The sequence below is a fragment of the Bufo gargarizans genome, chromosome 1 (genome assembly GCF_014858855.1).
Source record: "Bufo gargarizans isolate SCDJY-AF-19 chromosome 1, ASM1485885v1, whole genome shotgun sequence".
Classification (NCBI taxonomy): Eukaryota; Metazoa; Chordata; class Amphibia; order Anura; family Bufonidae; genus Bufo; species Bufo gargarizans.
Window position 1 is genome coordinate 38,795,647 of NC_058080.1, and position 18,229 is coordinate 38,813,875.

The 18,229-nt window shown below is 48.6% G+C and overlaps 1 protein-coding gene across 1 annotated transcript in view; it reads right to left on the minus strand.

The window, feature by feature from the left end:
• Positions 1–1,813: 1,813 nt before the first annotated feature.
• MAEA (macrophage erythroblast attacher, E3 ubiquitin ligase) overlaps positions 1,814–18,229 on the minus strand; it is a 60,725-nt gene continuing 44,309 nt past the window's right edge. Inside the window, exons 6-9 of the mRNA XM_044294925.1 lie at positions 13,092–13,200; positions 12,285–12,418; positions 3,865–4,060; positions 1,814–2,558 (exon numbers count right to left, since the gene is read on the minus strand). Coding sequence (XP_044150860.1) covers positions 2,463–2,558; positions 3,865–4,060; positions 12,285–12,418; positions 13,092–13,200 — 535 coding nt within the window. The 3' untranslated portion in view covers positions 1,814–2,462. The remainder of the gene's footprint in view (positions 2,559–3,864; positions 4,061–12,284; positions 12,419–13,091; positions 13,201–18,229) is intronic.

The following is an 18,229-nucleotide window of genomic DNA, read 5'->3' on the forward strand; positions in this document are numbered from 1 at the left end:
GTATGGTTGTACACTAGGTATCAGTAGAAGTCTTATAAAAAAAAAACACTTTTAGAAAAGCTTGTCTAGAGATTCGAACTCATGACCTCTACACATCAGAGGCAAGGCATTTACCCTCACAGCTATGAAAGCTGTCTAGCTAGTTACTTAAAAATAAATAAATAAGACTTCTACTGTAGGTAACTTTGATACCTAGTATACATCCATACACATGACAGCTGCCCACTGTGTATGGATGTAGCAGAGCTGGGTGTGTTGGGGCAGCTGTCATGTGTATGGTTGTACACTAGGTATCAGTACACGAGGTATCAGTAGATACATATATAATATTATTTTTTTAAGTAACTAGCTAGACAGCTTTCATGGCTGTGAGGGTAAATACCTTGCCTCTGATGTGTAGAGGTCATGAGTTTGAATCCCAGGACAAACTTTAAATGAGATTTAAATACACCAGGGTCTCGTAGCTGTGTGTCGCAGCGCATCTGGCCGGCAAGTACAGGAACAGAAGCAGTGAAGTGAAGGAGATGATGTCAGATGGATCCACAAGTAGGGGTTGCAGGCGGCAGCAGAGAGCTACTGCTTGGGATTTGGACTCCTGCTGGTGCCCCCAGGCAGAGTGCACTCTACGAGGTGGCCTACTCTGCATATTACACCCCCATCTCTGCCCAGACCATTTCCAGCCACTTAGCAGAAAGAAATTTGGTGTCACGGCATCCATTACGTGTCCTGCCATCAGTGGGCAAATGTGCCGCATACAGAACTGTATCTCATCTTGTATCCAGGCCAGAGGCCGTATGTCATCTTGTATCCAGGCTAGAGACTCCCCAACAGGGTCCTAGAGCCTCCTTTCAGTTGTACAGTTTTCCTCAATAAACTTCTTCTTTCTCTCTAATATTGTGATCACTTCCATATATCATCATATAGAACGCTTCATCCCAACCGCTCCTTCTTGGTGTGGCATTTTGTTTTGTCAATGAGTGTACAGTTGTGGTCAAAGGTTTTGAGACTGACACAAATTTTGGTTTTCACAAAGTTTGCTGCTTCAGTGTTTTTAGATCTTGCTCACATGGCAAAAGTGATAACTAAGTGGCTTGGTGAACATTTAAATTTTGAGTTCATGGCCAGGAAATCCTATTGAGAACCAGTGGTCAGAACAGAAATTGTGATAAGCTCCAAATACTGATTAGTCTAGAATGTGTTGCAATCAGTCAGGATCTGGCCCAGTTGATATCCTGCATGACAGGGAGAATTAAAGGGGTATTCCCATCACAGACAATGGGGACATATCGCTAGGTGCTAGTCCCATCTCTGCGCACCAGGCATGCACAGCCGCCCTCTATTCATTTCTATGAGGCCCGATAGAAATGAATGCGAGCGGTGGCCGCGCAAGCGCAGTGCGAATGGGAGGGGGGGGGGGGGGAAAGTGCTTGGCGGTGGCCGGACCCGGGCTTCTCCAGCCACCGTTCTCGGCGTAGGTGTGAGTTTTTAAAACAAAAAGCCGCTAGACCCCATCCATGGCCTCTATTTTTTTTTTTTTTATCATACTACCCCACCCCCAATAAAAGATATACAACTTGTAAGACAGTTATTTTCATCGGCCTTAAGGTACCCCCTCTTTTTTTAATGCAGGTTTTTGCGTTTTGAAATGTGACCCATGGATTCGACTGGGCAGTCACAATCTTACAAAACAGGCAAACTGCACATCAAATGTTATTTAATGCAGGATTCTACCCCAAGCGCAATTAAACCTCGGCACCGAACCCATATTACGTTTTATTCTGGAACATAAAAAGAAATAAAAAACAGCATCAGGTTTCAAATTTAGAATCTTTTTTTTTTATTAGCTAATTAACACCAACATGCAAAAATAAGCACTAAATACAAATTCTACAGCACTGGTTCCTAAAGACTTGGAAATACTAAAATGTTCTTCTGCGGTGGATGAAGATGAATCCTGCGCTGCTAAAAACAAACAGAGCTGTGGCTTCTTCCTTGTGAATGTCTTAAAAACATAGGTCCTGGAAGCGGTCGAGAGATCCAACATAGGAAGGAAGGACTGTATTATGCAAGTAGTACATTCTGAAAGCTAGGAATAAGGCAGCAGTACGGATATGATCCCAAGACCTAACACAGAACTAACGCAACCCTTGTAGCCATGAGGCTTCAGAAGCTTCAGTCTTGGCTTGTGTTACCAAAAAAAAAAACGAAAAAACTCACAATCAAAACAATTTAATTTCCTAAAAGTACAAATGTTTTATTTCGGTTTTTGCACGTTGTTGCTGTTTTTACGTATTGTTGTTGCTTGTTTAAATTCTTTGGTCGCAATAAAAAAAGACTAAATGCAACCACGGAATAGGGTTCCCGGTGTCCCCTTCTGCCTGTTGTGCGTGTCATACTGCTGAACACTAGATCTCCCCCCGTCCGTTTAATCTTCAGCAGCGGTTAGGGAGGCACGTGGATGTCTACATGATGTAGACTTTCTCGGCTTGGGAGAAGTTGAAGACTTCTTTGGTTCTTGGGCAAGTCACTTTGTCATCTTGGCGAATAGAAAGAAGAGACTGAATGAAGGGGGGAAACAAAAAAAAAACAGGGTTAGATAAATTATTGGACACCAAAGATACCCATTCTTATTGAAGATGCAGCTGTTCTAGAACATTTTAGAGCAGTGCTTCCTGGGGGGAAAAAAATTAAAAATCTTCAAAATAACTCTCCAAAAAGGAAGAAAACTGTCTCTCTAGTGCCACCTACGGGGGATGAGAAAATCAAATCTACTTTCTAAGAGGGAGTTCACATGGCATCTCACCAGTACAGTCTTCATTCTAGGACATGGTCAGATATAGTCAAGTATCAGAATGGTGTAAGGTGTCAGAGTCAGGTGTCACACTGCCATTATTCTGATACTTGACTATGATATCTGACCATATCCTAAAATGAACACTGTACACCAGAATCCGACTCAATACAGATAAAGAGCAACTACTCCAAAACAACAGTCAACAAATGGATGTATCCAACCTAAGTCAACCAAGGTTCTTCACACTCTAACGTTTTTTTTATGTCTTATTGGTAGGACACAAATACGAGTGAGGATCTAAATCTTGGGATCCCTTTGATCACAAATCATGAATGCCATGCCCTGTTGGTTCCAATAGATCACCCTCAGACATGTATGTTCCATGGGTGGTCAGAACCTATTCAAACCCTAGTGATATGCCATCAATTTTGAAGGTGAGAAAGACCCTTTAAAGTGGTTATCCTGGAATTCAAAACTGATGAACTATCCTTAGGCAAGGCCATCAATATCAGATGGGTGGTGGACTGACACCCATGCCGATCAGCTGTTTTAAGAGGCTGTGGTGCTCTGACAAATGCCACATCACCTTCATGGTTTACCAGCGCGGCTACCTACCTGTAGTAGCGACTGGTACTGTTCAGTTCTGAGCCTGGTAAACAACGAAGAGAACACAACGCTCGCCAGAGCACCATGATCCTTCAAACAGGTCAAGAGTCAAACCACCCCAGGATCTTACATTACTGGCCTAGGTTACGTGCTTCAACTTAAAATTTTGAAAGTCTTCTTAATATGGTTTCATTACTGAAAAGGGCAGCAATAATTAAACTCAAGTCAGCGCAAATGATCTTCACAAGTCCTTGGCCACAGTTCCATCTGCTAAGAAGTAGAAATAGCAGTCTGTAGCCAGACGGGTACCTTCATCTCTTAGGGGAATACTGCTGTGCTGCTCCATTTTTGACAGGAACATTTTTTAGGCATTTAATAAGAGGCTTTCCAAAGCAAACCCTCAATAAGATCCCAGAGGCAACTGAATAGGTCATGAAGGAAACGTGAAGAACTTGAAAACTCACATTGTATCCGTAGACATATCCATTAGGCAGCATCATAGGAGGGTTGTTTTCATTCATGACGTCTCCCGAAATCTTACACACAAGCCTGGAGTTGGCACAGTGTGCCATTGGAAGTGGCTGGGCTAGCTTATTCAGGGACTTGCTGCACACTGGGCAGTCTGGGTTTTTGGAAGTCCCGTCCTCTTTGTAGCACTGTCTGTTTGGGATGTGGTTAAGTAGAACCAAAAACAACTGTATTATCATAAAACCCAAATTTGTATCTCCTGCCCTAAGTCCATAGGAACGTTTCCTCCTCATCTCCTCTACCCTTTATGCACCTCTATGCTTCGCTCAACCCCTTGCACTGATTTTTCTTTTCTTTTTACAAAACTTTTCTTAATGGGGTTGTCCCCTGAAAAAACATTCTACAGACTTCAAACCAGCACCTGGATCTGAATACTTTTACAATTGCATGTAATTGAAAATGTTGTAAGCCCACTGAGCTATTCAAGAAAACAGCCACCTGCGGTTTGTTTTTCTCTTATTTCTTTGTCCTGCTAACTGAGATGGCCGCACATGCTCAGTTTCATCCTTCAACTGCCTCCTGGGCTGTGATAGGGAGAGCATGGACACGCCCCCTGAGCAGGGCCCGCGCCACCAGTAAGGCGAACTAGGCAGTCGCCTAGGGCGCCATTTAGCAGGGGGCGCCCGCCCGTTGCGGCTTAAAAAACAAAACAAAAAACGTTGGTTACTTATAATATATAGGTTCGGGCGGCCGGCGGCGCCCCTCATGCTGAGGCTGAGCGCTTTGCTGGCTGCTGCCTGCCTGCTGTTCTAAAGAATCGCTCCGGCCGCTCAACTGCGTGTCTGCGTCCTTACCTCTGCGTCTTACCTAAATGATCTTGATGTCTGACCCCTCCCACCCTTGAGCACGTCACGTGAGAGAGGGGCGGAGTGAAGGAGGAAGGCCGCACACTGAGCAGCAGCCGAGCAGCCACGGTCAGGGTCCAGCAGTCCCCAGGCAGGCACCAACTACCAGCAATTTGCGCCCCCCCGAGGGCGACATTGGTGAATTACTACCTACCTACCGTGTGTTTGTCTCCAGGACCAGTCCCCAGAGCAAGACTGCAGCCAGAGACCAGCTCATCTTATTGTCCTGGACTGGTAAGTAGTCAGTAGACAATGCAATATGTTTATTATTTACTGTATTTTTTGCCTTCTAAGACGCACTCCCCCCCCCAAAAAGTGTGGGGAAAATGGCTGCACGTCTTATAAAGCGGATTGTGGATACTTCGCTGGCCGCTATGCTCCACAGCGCGGCCAGCAAAGTATCGGTGTGGAGAGAGGAGGAGGAGACACTCACGGCGGGGCCCGGTGCAGTGACTCTACGCTAATACACCGGGCCCCGCAGCTGTTAAGTGCATTCAATCCGAATGGGTCCGCAATTACTGTACTGTACTTACTGTAGTACCTTATGTATAGCATTAAGACGGCGCAGACCGGCAGCTCCCTCCTCATGCGCCGCCTGCCCGTCTGCCTGTTCATTCATAAAGTGAGATAGGCAGGCAGCGCATGACCGAGGGAGCTGCCGGTCTGCACCGTCTTAATGCTATACATAAGGTACTACAGTAAGTACAGTACAGTAATTGTGAACCCATTCGGATTGAATGTACTTAACAGCTGCGGGGCCCGGTGTATTAGAGTAGAGTCACTGCACCGGGCCCCACCATGAGTGTCCCCGCCTCCTCCCTCCACACTGATGCATCTGATGGGGGATCTGTAGATGACACTTATGGGGATCTGTGGATGACATAAGTGTCATCCACAGATCCCCCCCCCCCATACCAGTGCGTCATCCACAGATCCCCCCCCCCATGCCAGTGCGTCATCCACAGACCCCCCCCCCCCATACCAGTGCGTCATCCACAGATCCCCCCCCATACCAGTGCGTCATCCACAGATCCCCCCCCCCCATACCAGTGCGTCATCCACAGATCCCCCCCCATACCAGTACGTCATCCACAGATCTCAGTGAAGCCGTGGGGGTGGGGCAGGGGCGCACTGGAGCAGCAGACCAGAGAGACAGTCTGACAGACTGTCTGCACACTGACAATGACAGTCTGATACCGCTGTGCTGTCTGTGTCTGTCTCTGGTGGTCTGACTGAGTGACTAACTGCGTCTGCCAGGGGCGTACATAGAAATCACTGGGCCCCATAGCAAAAATCTGAATTGGGCCCCTTAACCCCGCCCACTACCCACCATGGCCCCTCCCACTTCCTGGCCTGGCTCCTCCCATGCCACACCCCCATTAAATACATTTATACATGACCTACAGAAACTGTTAGGCCCAGGCTACAAACACAGAAAACAATCTCAAGAAGTGAAAGGATGACACTTTACATCAAGTCTGAGGATGATAGGAGGGAGCGGAGCCATAGAAGACCCCCAAACATAGAGGGGCCCAGTGCCTGGACAGAGGATGCAAGGGAAGGAGTGGAACCCGAGGAGACCCCCAAACATAGAGGGGCCCAGTGCCTGGACAGAGGATGCAAGGGAAGGAGTGGAACCTGAGGAGACCCCCAAACATAGAGGGGCCCAGTGCCTGGACAGAGGATGCAAGGAAAGGAGCTGAGCCAGAGGAGACCCCCAAACATAGAGGGGTCCAGTGCCTGGACAGTGGATGCAAGAAAAGGAGCGGAGCCAGAGGAGACCCCCAAACAGAGGGGCCAATTTGGGGGTCTCCTCTGGCTCCGGTCCTTTTCTTGCATCCTCCGTCCAGGCACTGGGCCCCTCTATTATGGGGGTCTCCTCTGGCTCAGGTCCTTTCCTTGCATCCTCTGTCCAGGCACTGGGCCCCTCTATGTTTGGGGGTCTCCTCTGGTTTTCAATTGGTCTTAATTTAAAACATAGAGGGGTCCAGTGCCTGGACAGAGGATGCAATGGAAGGAGTACAGCCAAAAAAGACCCCCATACATAGAGGGGCCCAGTGCCTGGACATAGGACAGGAGGGAAGGAGCGGAGCCAGAGGAGACCCCCAAACATAGAGGGGCCAAGCCCAGACTGTGACTCGTCTTCAGGCCAGCCAGCCAGGGACACAGCCGGTGCACTGCTCACGACACTCACTTCAGAATCTTCCTCCCTCTCTTGAAGACAGTCCTCAGTCAGCTCGTCTCTCTCTCCTCAGCTCAGGGCAGGCACTGACTCTGCTGGTGACGGCCGACGGCGTTCGAGCCGATTCTCCCGCCCGCTCCCTTGCGCCACTGGCCAATCAGCAGCTGCCTCAAGCCCTTGTCTTGTCGTGCTGATTGGCCAGCGGCTCGAGCGCCACATGCAGGCTGGCCTGGTTTGATCCTGATTCCGGCAGACGGTCCGGGTCAGGAGGAGGTCAGGTCAGGATCAGCCTCAGGTCGGGAGGGGGGGGGGGGGGGCGATTGCAGAAGTCTGAAGATGAGTTGATGTTGGGGCTGGGCGCTGGGGAGAAAAGCAGCCGCATAGCCGGCTGCAGGTCATGTGTGGGCGGGGCCTTCTCTGCGCTACGGGCCCCCCAGTGCCGCGGGCCCCATAGCAGTGGCGTGGTCTGCCTCTATGGGCGGTACGCCACTGGCGTCTGCTCTGCTAGCTTACCTGGCTGGCTGCTGAGGGTGGAGCGGAGGCGGAGCTCTGCCGCCCTCCCTGAATGATCTTGATCTGGACTGAACCCCCTGACCCCTCCCACCCTTGAGGACGTCACGTGACGCAGAGAGAGGGGCGGAGCGAAGGAGGAAGAGAAGGCCGCACACTGAGCAGCAGCCGAGCAGCCAGGCTGAGCCAGCCAGCCACGGCCCACCAGTCCCACCACCAGCAATTTCCCTCCCCCGACCCCCAGTGCGGCAGCAGCGGCAGTGCCTAAATTGCCTTCTCTCTCTGGGACAGAACAGAAGTGGGTTCCAGACCATCCTTCCTGGATTGGAGTGCAGGACAGGTGCAGCTGCTTTATTCTTCCCCAGGACGGACCCCAGGGCGACATTAGTGAAAGGGGTGGAACATATGTGATGTCATGATATGGGCAGAACATCTGATAAGGGGGAGGGGCGGAAATTTTTATCTTGCCTAGGGCGGCAAAAATCCTTGCACCGGCCCTGCCCCTGAGCTGTGATAGGGAGAGCATGGGCACGCCTCCCGAGCTGTGATAGGGAGAGCATGGACACGCCCCCTGAGCTGTGATAGGGAGAGCATGGGCACGCCTCCTGAGCTGTGATAGGGAGAGCATGGGCACGCCCCCTGAGCTTCAGCAGAAAAGACACTCCCCTTGAGCTGTCAGCTTGATATAAATCTAGCAGAGCAATTAATGGGCTGGTTCTAGCTTTTTTAGAAAGAGACTGACGTACTATATGATGTCCGATTTTCTTTTTTTACAATAATCATGGGATAACCCCTTTAAGGACCAAGCTTTTCCTTTTTTTTTTTTTTATTGTCATATTTCAATGCAGCTGTATGATTGCTTGTTCTTTTGCTGCAGCGATCACGTGCCATTCATGTTTCTGCTGCAGTCAAACACTGGTCTCAGTGGTCACGTGTGCATGAAAAGGGCATGACCACCGGGGCCAAAGACTCTTTGCAGTGGTCATGTGAACCGCTGCTGGCTGGATGGTCTCTGGCAATTTAAAACAAAAAAATCCTGGATAATGCCTTTAAATTTTACCTCTTTTTTTTGTTCCCCAGGGCTCCAGATGGCGACCAAAATGGTCGCCAATGAGACTTAGAGTAGCAAAGTCTTGTCGCCATTTGCGCCTAAACCCTCCGCTGCTCTGCCTCTTTAAACAGGGGGCCTCACAGCATGGAACCCCGAAACATGACAGCCACTTTAAGGGGGAGAAACCGGGCCCAGACCAGCCGCAGCCTCCCCACAACCGGACTATTCGCTTCGGACTGATATTCTTCCTGTGCCGCCCGGAATCGCTAGTACTGCCGGCATCACAGCGCCAGGAAATACTGAGGGATATCTGTATACGCCAGCCTGCAGGGGGCACTGTGGTCGGGGTGGATATGCTGCCTGGCAGTAAGGCGAATGGCCAGTAGGTGATAACGGAGGATGGCCCGGTGTGTGCCAGGTCTGTGGGGTCCACTCTCCTCTCCCTCCTCCGCGCCGTCTCCCTGGTGACCGCTGAAGTCCGGGCCGCCGCGGCTCACACCAGGACACGAGAAGAGCTGGTGACAGCTCCAGATGGCGGCGTGTGAGGCGCTCACTGCGGCAGGTAGGAGAGGACAGGTTAGCAGTTGCCCTTGGCAACCAATCGGACCCGTCATGTTCTCTGAGCTGCAGGCTGACTGGTTGCGATGGGCAACTGCCACACAGAGGATATGATGCCCCAAAATGTTCTTGTCTGGTAGAATAATTGGGGGTGAGTGTTTAGGCTGGACACCTGCAGTTTTTGGTGCACCTCAGCGGTGATACAGCCTTATGAAGGTTTTAGGATTGTAGAAAAACCCTTAAGGGGTCATTTATCAAACTGGTGTAAAGTAGAAGTGGCTGAGTTGCCCATAGCAACCAATCAGATTCCACCTTTCATTTTTCACAGCTCCTAGAATCTGGTTGCTATGGGCAACTCAGCCAGTTCTACTTTATACCAGTTTGATGAACCCCCTTAGTTCTTAGTAAATCCTTTACAGTAATTCTGGTGTCTAAGGGTGTGTTCACACGTGGCGGATTTATTGGAGACATTTCTGTGACTGTCCCGTTCAACTGAAGGCAGTAAACTATGCACCTGCTGCAGGAACAACCCCATTCAGATGATTGGAAGTGCATTTCGGTCACAGAAATTTCTATAACAAATCTGCTGCGTCTGAATACACCTTTACCCTAAGTTCACACCTGAGCGTTTTACAGCGCGTTCAAACGCGCTGTAAAACGCTCAACACATGAAAACCAATGCTTCCCTATGGGAATGGTTCTCACCTGGGCGTTTTACAGCGCGTACGATCGCGCTGTAAAACGCCCGACGCATAATCAAGTACTTGAGCTTCTTTGGGGCGTTTTGACGCGCGTTTGTGGCCATAGGACACTGCAGTCAATCACACAAACGCGCGTTTACTATTAAAAAAAACGTGCAGAAAAACGCGCGACAGAAACGCTCAGGTGTGAAAGCAGGGTTAGGCTATTTTGTTTCCGGGTCCGTATGTCCATTACGTAGCCCCGCAAAAAAGATAGAAATTGCCAAGGATAGACATGGTTACAATGGATCCGCAAAAAAATAAAAAATAAAACACGGATGCCATTCGGACATCATCCTTTTTGTTTTGCGGACACCAGTGCTCCAGATGGCGACCAAAATGGTCGCCAATGCAACTTAGAATTGCAAAATGGCGACAAGACTTTGTTGTCTTGTCGCCATTTGCGCCTAGACCCTCTGCTCTGCCTCCAAGAAAAAAAGGCTTTCATCCAGACGTCTGCTGGGTGAAGATCCGCCCTCACACTGTGGCCAGTGATGGTCTTGATGCCACTGCAGCCAAATGTTTTCATGGAGAAACCCAAGACAAGCAGCGGAGGCCCGGAAGTGAATGAGCCAGGACCCAGCACCTAGGGATTACCAACGTGAATCTGGCTAGTCTGACAGGCCATGGAAATGAGTGCACAACCCTTTTAACTGCGCGGGCTGCAGCTTAGAGAACCCCATGCCCCTAAGCATCCCAGCTATATTATATGTATTTTAAGTTTGGCGACCAAAAATTTTATTTGGCTCCTACATTTTTCAGGTTAGGAGCCAAACCCCTAGATTAATCCCTTACATAATGCATTGGAGTACATAGCATAGTTTATGTATAGCAGGCAGGGGCTTAAGATGCTCATGGCTAGCCTGGGGCCTCTGTTACCCATTGGCACATCCCTCTGTCAACCATCTTAGATACCGGTCACGCCCTGCCCTGTGAGTGATCTGAGAAGATCTGTCAGACTTGCTGTACGTGAATCCATCTGACAGATTGCTTTGTTGTGGCTTTGGGCAGGATCCCACCCCGCACAGGTTCTGCTCATTCGTTTGTTAGCGGTGCTATTTATACCTGCCTCTCACTATAGCCCTCGCGGCTTATAGTTTCTCCTGGACATCTCTGCTGGTGTTTTGTGGATCTCCTGCTCCCAGTTCGTCTTCAGTTAAGTTCTCCTTCCTTCCCTTCTGTTGTTTGTACTGGCTAGGCCTTAGGTAGACGCGGGTTCCTTCATCTTGTGCAAGGAACCTGTTGTCTTTTTGCCTGCTTTCTAGCTGAGGGTTTGTATTAGTTGCAGCAGGGCTTAGGTGGCGAGGAGGTGACCGTTCCCTGTTCCCTAGCTGTGGGGCCTAGCCTGCTGTTTTGTTTAACTCCCTTCCCTCACCTTCCGTGACAATACCTTGTTTGCTACTGGCCGTAACATCTAAGGAGATAAGTGGCGGGATCAGCGGTATCTCTCTTCCTGCCGTTACAGTAAGAGCCTTATGGTCAATCAGTGCCAGGCTCCTTTTTGTTTTAAAGCTTCACTTTGATTGGTGGGGGAGTGCTGAGACCCCCCCACGATCACTAGGACAGAGAGAAACATAGTGCACTCTCTCTTTTTGCTGCAAGTGACAGGCTCAATGGAAAAGCTACGAGACCCCCACCCAAGACCTTTGATATGTCACTATGCTTTTTTAAAGTACAGGGACACTTTACCTAAAGACACCCTATACATGGCTGTCTTCTTGTGCCAAGGGTTTTTCAGACTGAAACCTGTTCAGTTATATTTGTGAACCTTCCATACCCAGTAATAAAGGTCAGACCCCACACCATCAAAGCGACAACCTCGAACAGTGATGGCTAACCTCTGGTACTCCAGCTGTGGTGAAACTACGACTCCCAGCATGCTCCATTCATTTCTATGAAATTCTGAGAACAGTCAAGCAAGTGTACATCTTGGGAGTCATGGTCTTACCACAGCTGGCGTGCCAGAGGTTAGCCTTCACAGGTCTAGAACATCATGGTGGTAGTTGCCAAAAAAAAAGAAGAAATACTCCTGAGGGCACGACCTATCTATGAAGCAAGTACGGCTTCTCTGAATCCGACTGAGATCAACCTGAAGAAGTTGTAGGAACATAGACACACTGGCACTCTTCTCCATTCAGAAGTTGCAATATCAGAGACAGTCTGTGGATGAGAGTGGTGCCATTTCTGGAAAGCGCAGACCCTTTCCATAGCTCATTAAGCCTCAGGGTCTATGCTGCATGCTTTGCAAAAAACAGGGACATATTTCAAGGACATTACTGTTGGATTCAATCTCTTATATACATCAAGAAGAGCCCTAAGAAATACATGAACTAGGGAGTCAGACTGTGTTCATATACAGTTTCTCCAGCTTCTGCACAGCATGCAGCACAAATCCAGTGAAATCATCCATGTAGACTGTGGAGATTTAGTGAGGGCGGCATGCGCCATGTCTCCGGCGTGTGAAGGATACGGTGTCTTGATGGCAGATAGGCCTGCTTGAAGAGTTATGGTAAATACGGAGTTATTTCCCAGCTGATGTAGCCTATAGTTGTCATAGCGGAACTGTTGGATGAGCATGCGCCATCGGGCAGGGTCCAGGAGATCCTACAACAAAAATAAATGGATTGTTATAGAGGTTTTGCCCAACCACAGTCATCACGGTACAGTACAGCATTTCTCATGACCTAAAAATGTGATGGTCAGCCAGTAGAGGGGCGTCCTGATGAGAGACCCCCAACATCTACAGGGTTTTCTGAATAGAGAAGTCTAAAAGCAAGAAAATCCAAACACCCATCACAGAGGAGACCACTGTAGAAACACATCAGCTACCGGGCAGCAGATGACAGTAAATCCCACGTATATCCTTAGATGATGATTATAGCTTGGTGGACAGAACCTGTCATTTCTTGCTGTCCCCCCCCCTACCAGGTCATGTGCAGGGACTGGTAAAGAAAACAGTCCGTGCTCCTGGTCTAGCACATCACTCGTATGTTGTGAGGATAGCTCTAATGCAAAACCCTCTGCACAGAGGGGACACCACCAAAAATGACCACCTATGTGGGCTCCAAACATTTCTAAAACCAGGATTTCTCTATTTCAGTGGACCTGTTCAATTGCTGATTGAGTTAAAATATTTTAAAACAAACATACAATACTAAAGAGGTTTTCTGGTTTGGAAAAATCACATTTCTGACTGAATATAGAGGAGCCAATTAGGTCCTCCCCGAGCAGTATCCAGACAGGCTGTAGCTATGGATGGAGTCCAGCCCGTGCTTACCTTGTAAGGAGAGATGTGCGTGTCTGAAGGAAAGGCCAGCATCCCCATCACTTGTCGCACCTCATCCAACTGACTTCCTTCTGCCTGGCTAAAATGTTTTCTAGCATGTCTAGGAGGAGAGAAATAAGAGTTTGCTATCAATAAGTCAGGACTAGCTTCCAGTGATCTATGTACGACCGAGAGGAATACAACTGTAGGCACAGGTGGGGGTCCGACCTCTGAGGAAGCACAGCAAAACTTTCATTCTCAAGATTGGTGGGAAAGGAGATGGAGGAAGAGATCAGACAGGGGAAGGAAGATGGAGGAAGAGAGCAGACAGGGGAAGGAAGATGGAGGAAGAGAGCAGACAGGGGAAGGAAGATGGAGGAAGAGAGCAGACAGGGGAAGGAAGATGGAGGAAGAGATCAGACAGGGGAAGGAAGATGGAGGAAGAGAGCAGACAGGGGAAGGAAGATGGCGGAAGAGAGCAGACAGGGGAAGGAAGATGGAGGAAGAGAGCAGACAGGGGAAGGAAGATGGAGGAAGAGAGCAGACAGGGGAAGGAAGATGGAGGAAGAGAGCAGACAGGGGAAGGAAGATGGAGGAAGAGAGCAGACAGGGGAAGGAAGATGGAGGAAGAGAGCAGACAGGGGAAGGAAGATGGAGGAAGAGAGCAGACAGGGGAAGGGAGATGGAGGAAGAGAGCAGGCAGGGGAAGGAAGATGGAGGAAGAGAGCAGACAGGGGAAGGGAGATGGAGGAAGAGAGCAGACAGGGGAAGGAAGATGGAGGAAGGGAGCAGACAGGGGAAGGAAGATGGAGGAAGAGAGCAGACAGGGGAAGGAAGATGGAGGAAGAGAGCAGACAGGGGAAGGAAGATGGAGGAAGAGAGCAGACAGGGGAAGGAGATGGAGGAAGAGAGAGCAGACAGGGAAGGAGATGGAGGAAGAGAGCAGACAGGGGAAGGAAGATGGAGGAAGAGAGAACAAACAGGAGAGCAGAAAGGAGAGAAGAAAGCAGACTAAGGAGAGGACATCAGACAGAGGAGAGAAGAGAGCAGACAGGAATGAGAGAGGAGAGAGCAGGGACCATGCACTTCTATGAATCCTCGGTGACTTTAGTGACTAAACAACAGCTCCATAGTAGCTATAATGGCTGCTGTAATTTAGCTACTTCTTGGACGCTCTCTCTCAGTTGATGAACGTCGCTTGTCCTTCACGGTAGATTTCCCTATTACTGCCGCTAGAAATCTGTATTTGGATTGGATAAACAAAACTCCTGTGCAGAGCGGTAATCACACAGATGATTAATTACAGCAAACAACGGCTTCATCTTTATTTGCTGCAGACTGGAAAGAAAATAATGGAGGCAACAGAAACGCACAGGGAAGCAATCTGACCACGGAAGGAAGAGACGCTACTGATGAAGGACAGAGTTCATATACAAGTAGACGTGACAAGGAATGGACTCCCTTATTATTATTAGTCCCATAGAGTTGAATGGAGCGGCGGACAAACACGTGTGTATACCGCTCCATTTAGACAGACAGTGGGACCCGGTGATAGAACAGCCAAGAAAGTGTGCATGCTGGAAGTTGTAGTTTCACAGCAGCTGCAGTGCCGAAGGTTGCTAGACTGATGTCATGAGTAATGGTCTGTATCCAAAGACCCGAAACGCGTAGATGCTGTTGTCTCTGTATATGGTTATTATATCTTTTTGCATAAATAAAATTTGTGTGTCAAGATTGGTACACCCGATCCAGGGGTTATCCGTGCTTCCGGGAATTATCCACAGCTGGACTTGTGCTTTATATTAGCTGGAGTACCTACAAGTAGTATTATATATAAGCATCCCCTAACATCTTTAAAGGGGTTTTTCTGAATTTTTGCATTGATGGCCTATCCTCAGGAAAGATCTTTAATCTGAGATCGCCAAGGGTCAGACACCCTCGCAGTTACGATTATTTGCTCCAGAAACAATACAACTCCATCCACTGTAGTGGACAGAGCTGGATACTGCAGTGCTGCTTCCTTTCACTTTGACAGACAGAGCTGTGTAGTTCCCCTGTCAGAGCTACTCCTGACTAGCTAATCAGTAGGGGTATGAGGTGTCGGACCCCCACCAATCTCATATTGATAGCCTTTTCTGATATAGGTCTTCAATATACACATCCTGGAATAATCCTTTAAAGGGAATCTCTCAGCAGTTTTGACCATGCTTAACTGCTGACAGCACTAGGTAGGAGCTGGGGAGAGCAGGACAGCACCTTTTGTGGAGATTTATCAGGAGTAGTGTGAATATCAACTTTTATTCTGCTCCTGCAAGTGCCCACTGTGAAGTGCTTGACAGCCCCTCCACTCTGTGACAGCTGTACTGGTCTCCTGATTGGAAGCTACAGCTGTCACTCAGAGCAGTGGGGAGGGGCAGCTCAATACAGGAACAGAATTTGGCTGAAGAAAACTTAATATTCACACTTTTCCTATATATAAAAGCCTCTACCTAGCGCGGTTATCAGTTTACCATGGTAAAAACTGCTGACAGACGCTCTTTAACAGGCTGTGCTTTAAAGGACTCTGGGCTGTCCGAGTATGTACATTAGGCAGCACTCCTGTTGTTGTGAAACTACAATTCCCAGCATGCTCCATTTATTGCTATGAGAGTTCTGAGAAGAGCAGAGCAAGTATGCATGCTGGGAGTTTCACAACAGCTGGAGAGCGGCAGGTTGCCCACCCCACTATAGATCATGACACAGGGATCCCTCAAGGGATCCTCCCCATGGTTCAACGATAGAGATCAGAGCTTTCTCTGGTCTCGATAATTAGAGAAGGTTCACAGTCATGATCAGTGCCATAACAGTACCACACAGTATAATGATCAGAGGGTGCGAACCCGCTGTCCCAAGTGGTACACCTCCTTAGAGGGCAGTGTCTACAGTGCTGCCCATAATTATTCATACCCCTGGCAAATTTTCACTTAAAGTTACTTTTATTCAACCAGCAAGTAATTTTTTGACGGGAAATGACATAGGTGTCTCCCAAAAGATAATACGACGATGTACAAGAGGAATTATTGTGCCTTTCTCAGCTTTTATTTACATTTGAGCAAAAAGTGTCCAAAATTATTCATACCCTTCACAATAATAAATAGAAAAGCCTTCATTGGCTATTACATTGCTATCAAACGCTTCCTATAATCGCAGACCAGCTTTTTGTCTCCACAGGTATTTTTGCCCATTCATCTTTAGCAATGAGCTCCAAATCTTTCAGGTTGGAGGGTCTACTTGCCATCACCCTGATCTTTAGCTCCCTCCACAAATTCTCAATTGGATTCAAGTCTGGACTCTGGCTGGGCCACTCCAAAACATTAATGTTGTTGTCTGCTAACCATTTCTTCACCACTTTTGCTGTGTATTTTGGGTCATTGTCATGCTGAAATGTCCACTGGTGCCCAAGGCCAAGTTTCTCTGCAGACGGCCTGATCTTGTCGTTAAGAACCCTCATGTATTGCTCTTTCTTCATGGTGCCGTTTACTGCGATTAGGTTCCCTGGTCCATTGGCTGAAAAACACCCCCAAAGCATTAGGTTCCCACCACCATGTTTGACAGTGGGGATGGTGTTCTTTGGGTTGAAGGCTTCTCCTTTTTTACGCCAAATGAAGGAAACATCATTGTGACCAAACAATTACATTTTTGTTTCATCTGACCATAACACAGAAGAGCAGAAGTCTTCTTCTTTGTCCAGATGAGCTTTTGCAAAGGCCAAGCAAGCTTTTGTGTGCCTTATCTGGAGAAGTGGCGTCCTCCTTGGTCTACATTGTGCAGTGTCTGTTGGATTGTCTGCCTTGAGACATTGCCACCAGCAGAGCCCAGATTCACCAGGATGGCCTTGGTGGTGATCCTTGGATTCTCTCTCACCTCTCTAACTATCCTCCTGGCCAGCACAGGTGTCACTTTTGGCTTCCGACCACGTCCTCTGAGATTTTCCACAGTGCGGAACATCTTGTATTTTTTGCTTAAATAAAAGCTGAGAAATGTTTTTTTTTCCCACAATAATGCCTCTTGTACATCGTCTTATTATCTTTTGGGAGACACCTATGTCATTTCCCGTAGAAAAAGTTACTTTTATTCAACCAGCAAGTAATGTCAAAATTTGCCAGGGGGTATGAATAATTGTGGGCAGCACTGTAAATGCACCCCTCGTTCTTCAAAATACCTCTGATGATGGAGGAGGATAGACTTTCCCGAGGGGTACACCAGGTGCTACCGCTGAGGAGGCCTGGAACACAAGGGAACAGGAACCTGGGTGTGGACCCACTGGACTGACCTCCAGATGGCACGGTACACCCAGACGGCGATGGGAGGCCAGAGGCTGATCAGGCGGTGGCAAGGCAAGGTCAGACTACAAGGGCTGGCCGCAATATAGCGTAGTCCATAGACAAGGTCCAAGGTCAGGAGGCTATATAGCGTAGTTCATAGACAAGGTCCGAGGTCAGGTCAGGTGGCAGAAAGGCAGACGTAAAGTCCGGTACACATTAATGGCAAGAATCACAAAAACACCTTTGAAAACAGGAACTAGACAAGGCTAGGAATCAAAGTTGCTCAGGCACCTTCCTGTAGCAGAAGGCACCTATTTATACATGTTGGAGACCATCCATAGGGGGGGGGGGGAAGAATGAGGGTGTATGCACGCACTGCCTCACATAAGGAAGAGAGGCACGTGCACCCTAAATACAGACTGAAGAGCTCTGAGCACAAGCTCCATCCAGAGCAGAAGTAAGATGGTGGCGGCAAACCAGAAGACAGCGGCAAACAGGAGACCTGTGCCCATGCCGGCCCAAGGGCAGGAGGACTGGCATGGGGCTCAGCGCAGTGGACGGTGAGAAGCTGGGCGCCTGTGCCGGCATGGGGAGGGAGGAGCGCAGAGTTAATACACATGTCCTCTGCAGACTCCTGCCTGTGCCATAATACTTCTGCTGTCTACATTGGCACCTGCAATATGAGGGAAAAAAAACGCAAAATGGACCTAAAATTTGTAAAGGAGGATTTTGCCTGCCTCCAGTGCACCCGTGGCTTCTTCTGCAGCAGGTCTCGTGCACGCATAGTAAGAAATAGCTGACTAGAGCCATCAGCTTCCAGCACACAGACCATAAATTGCATTACTT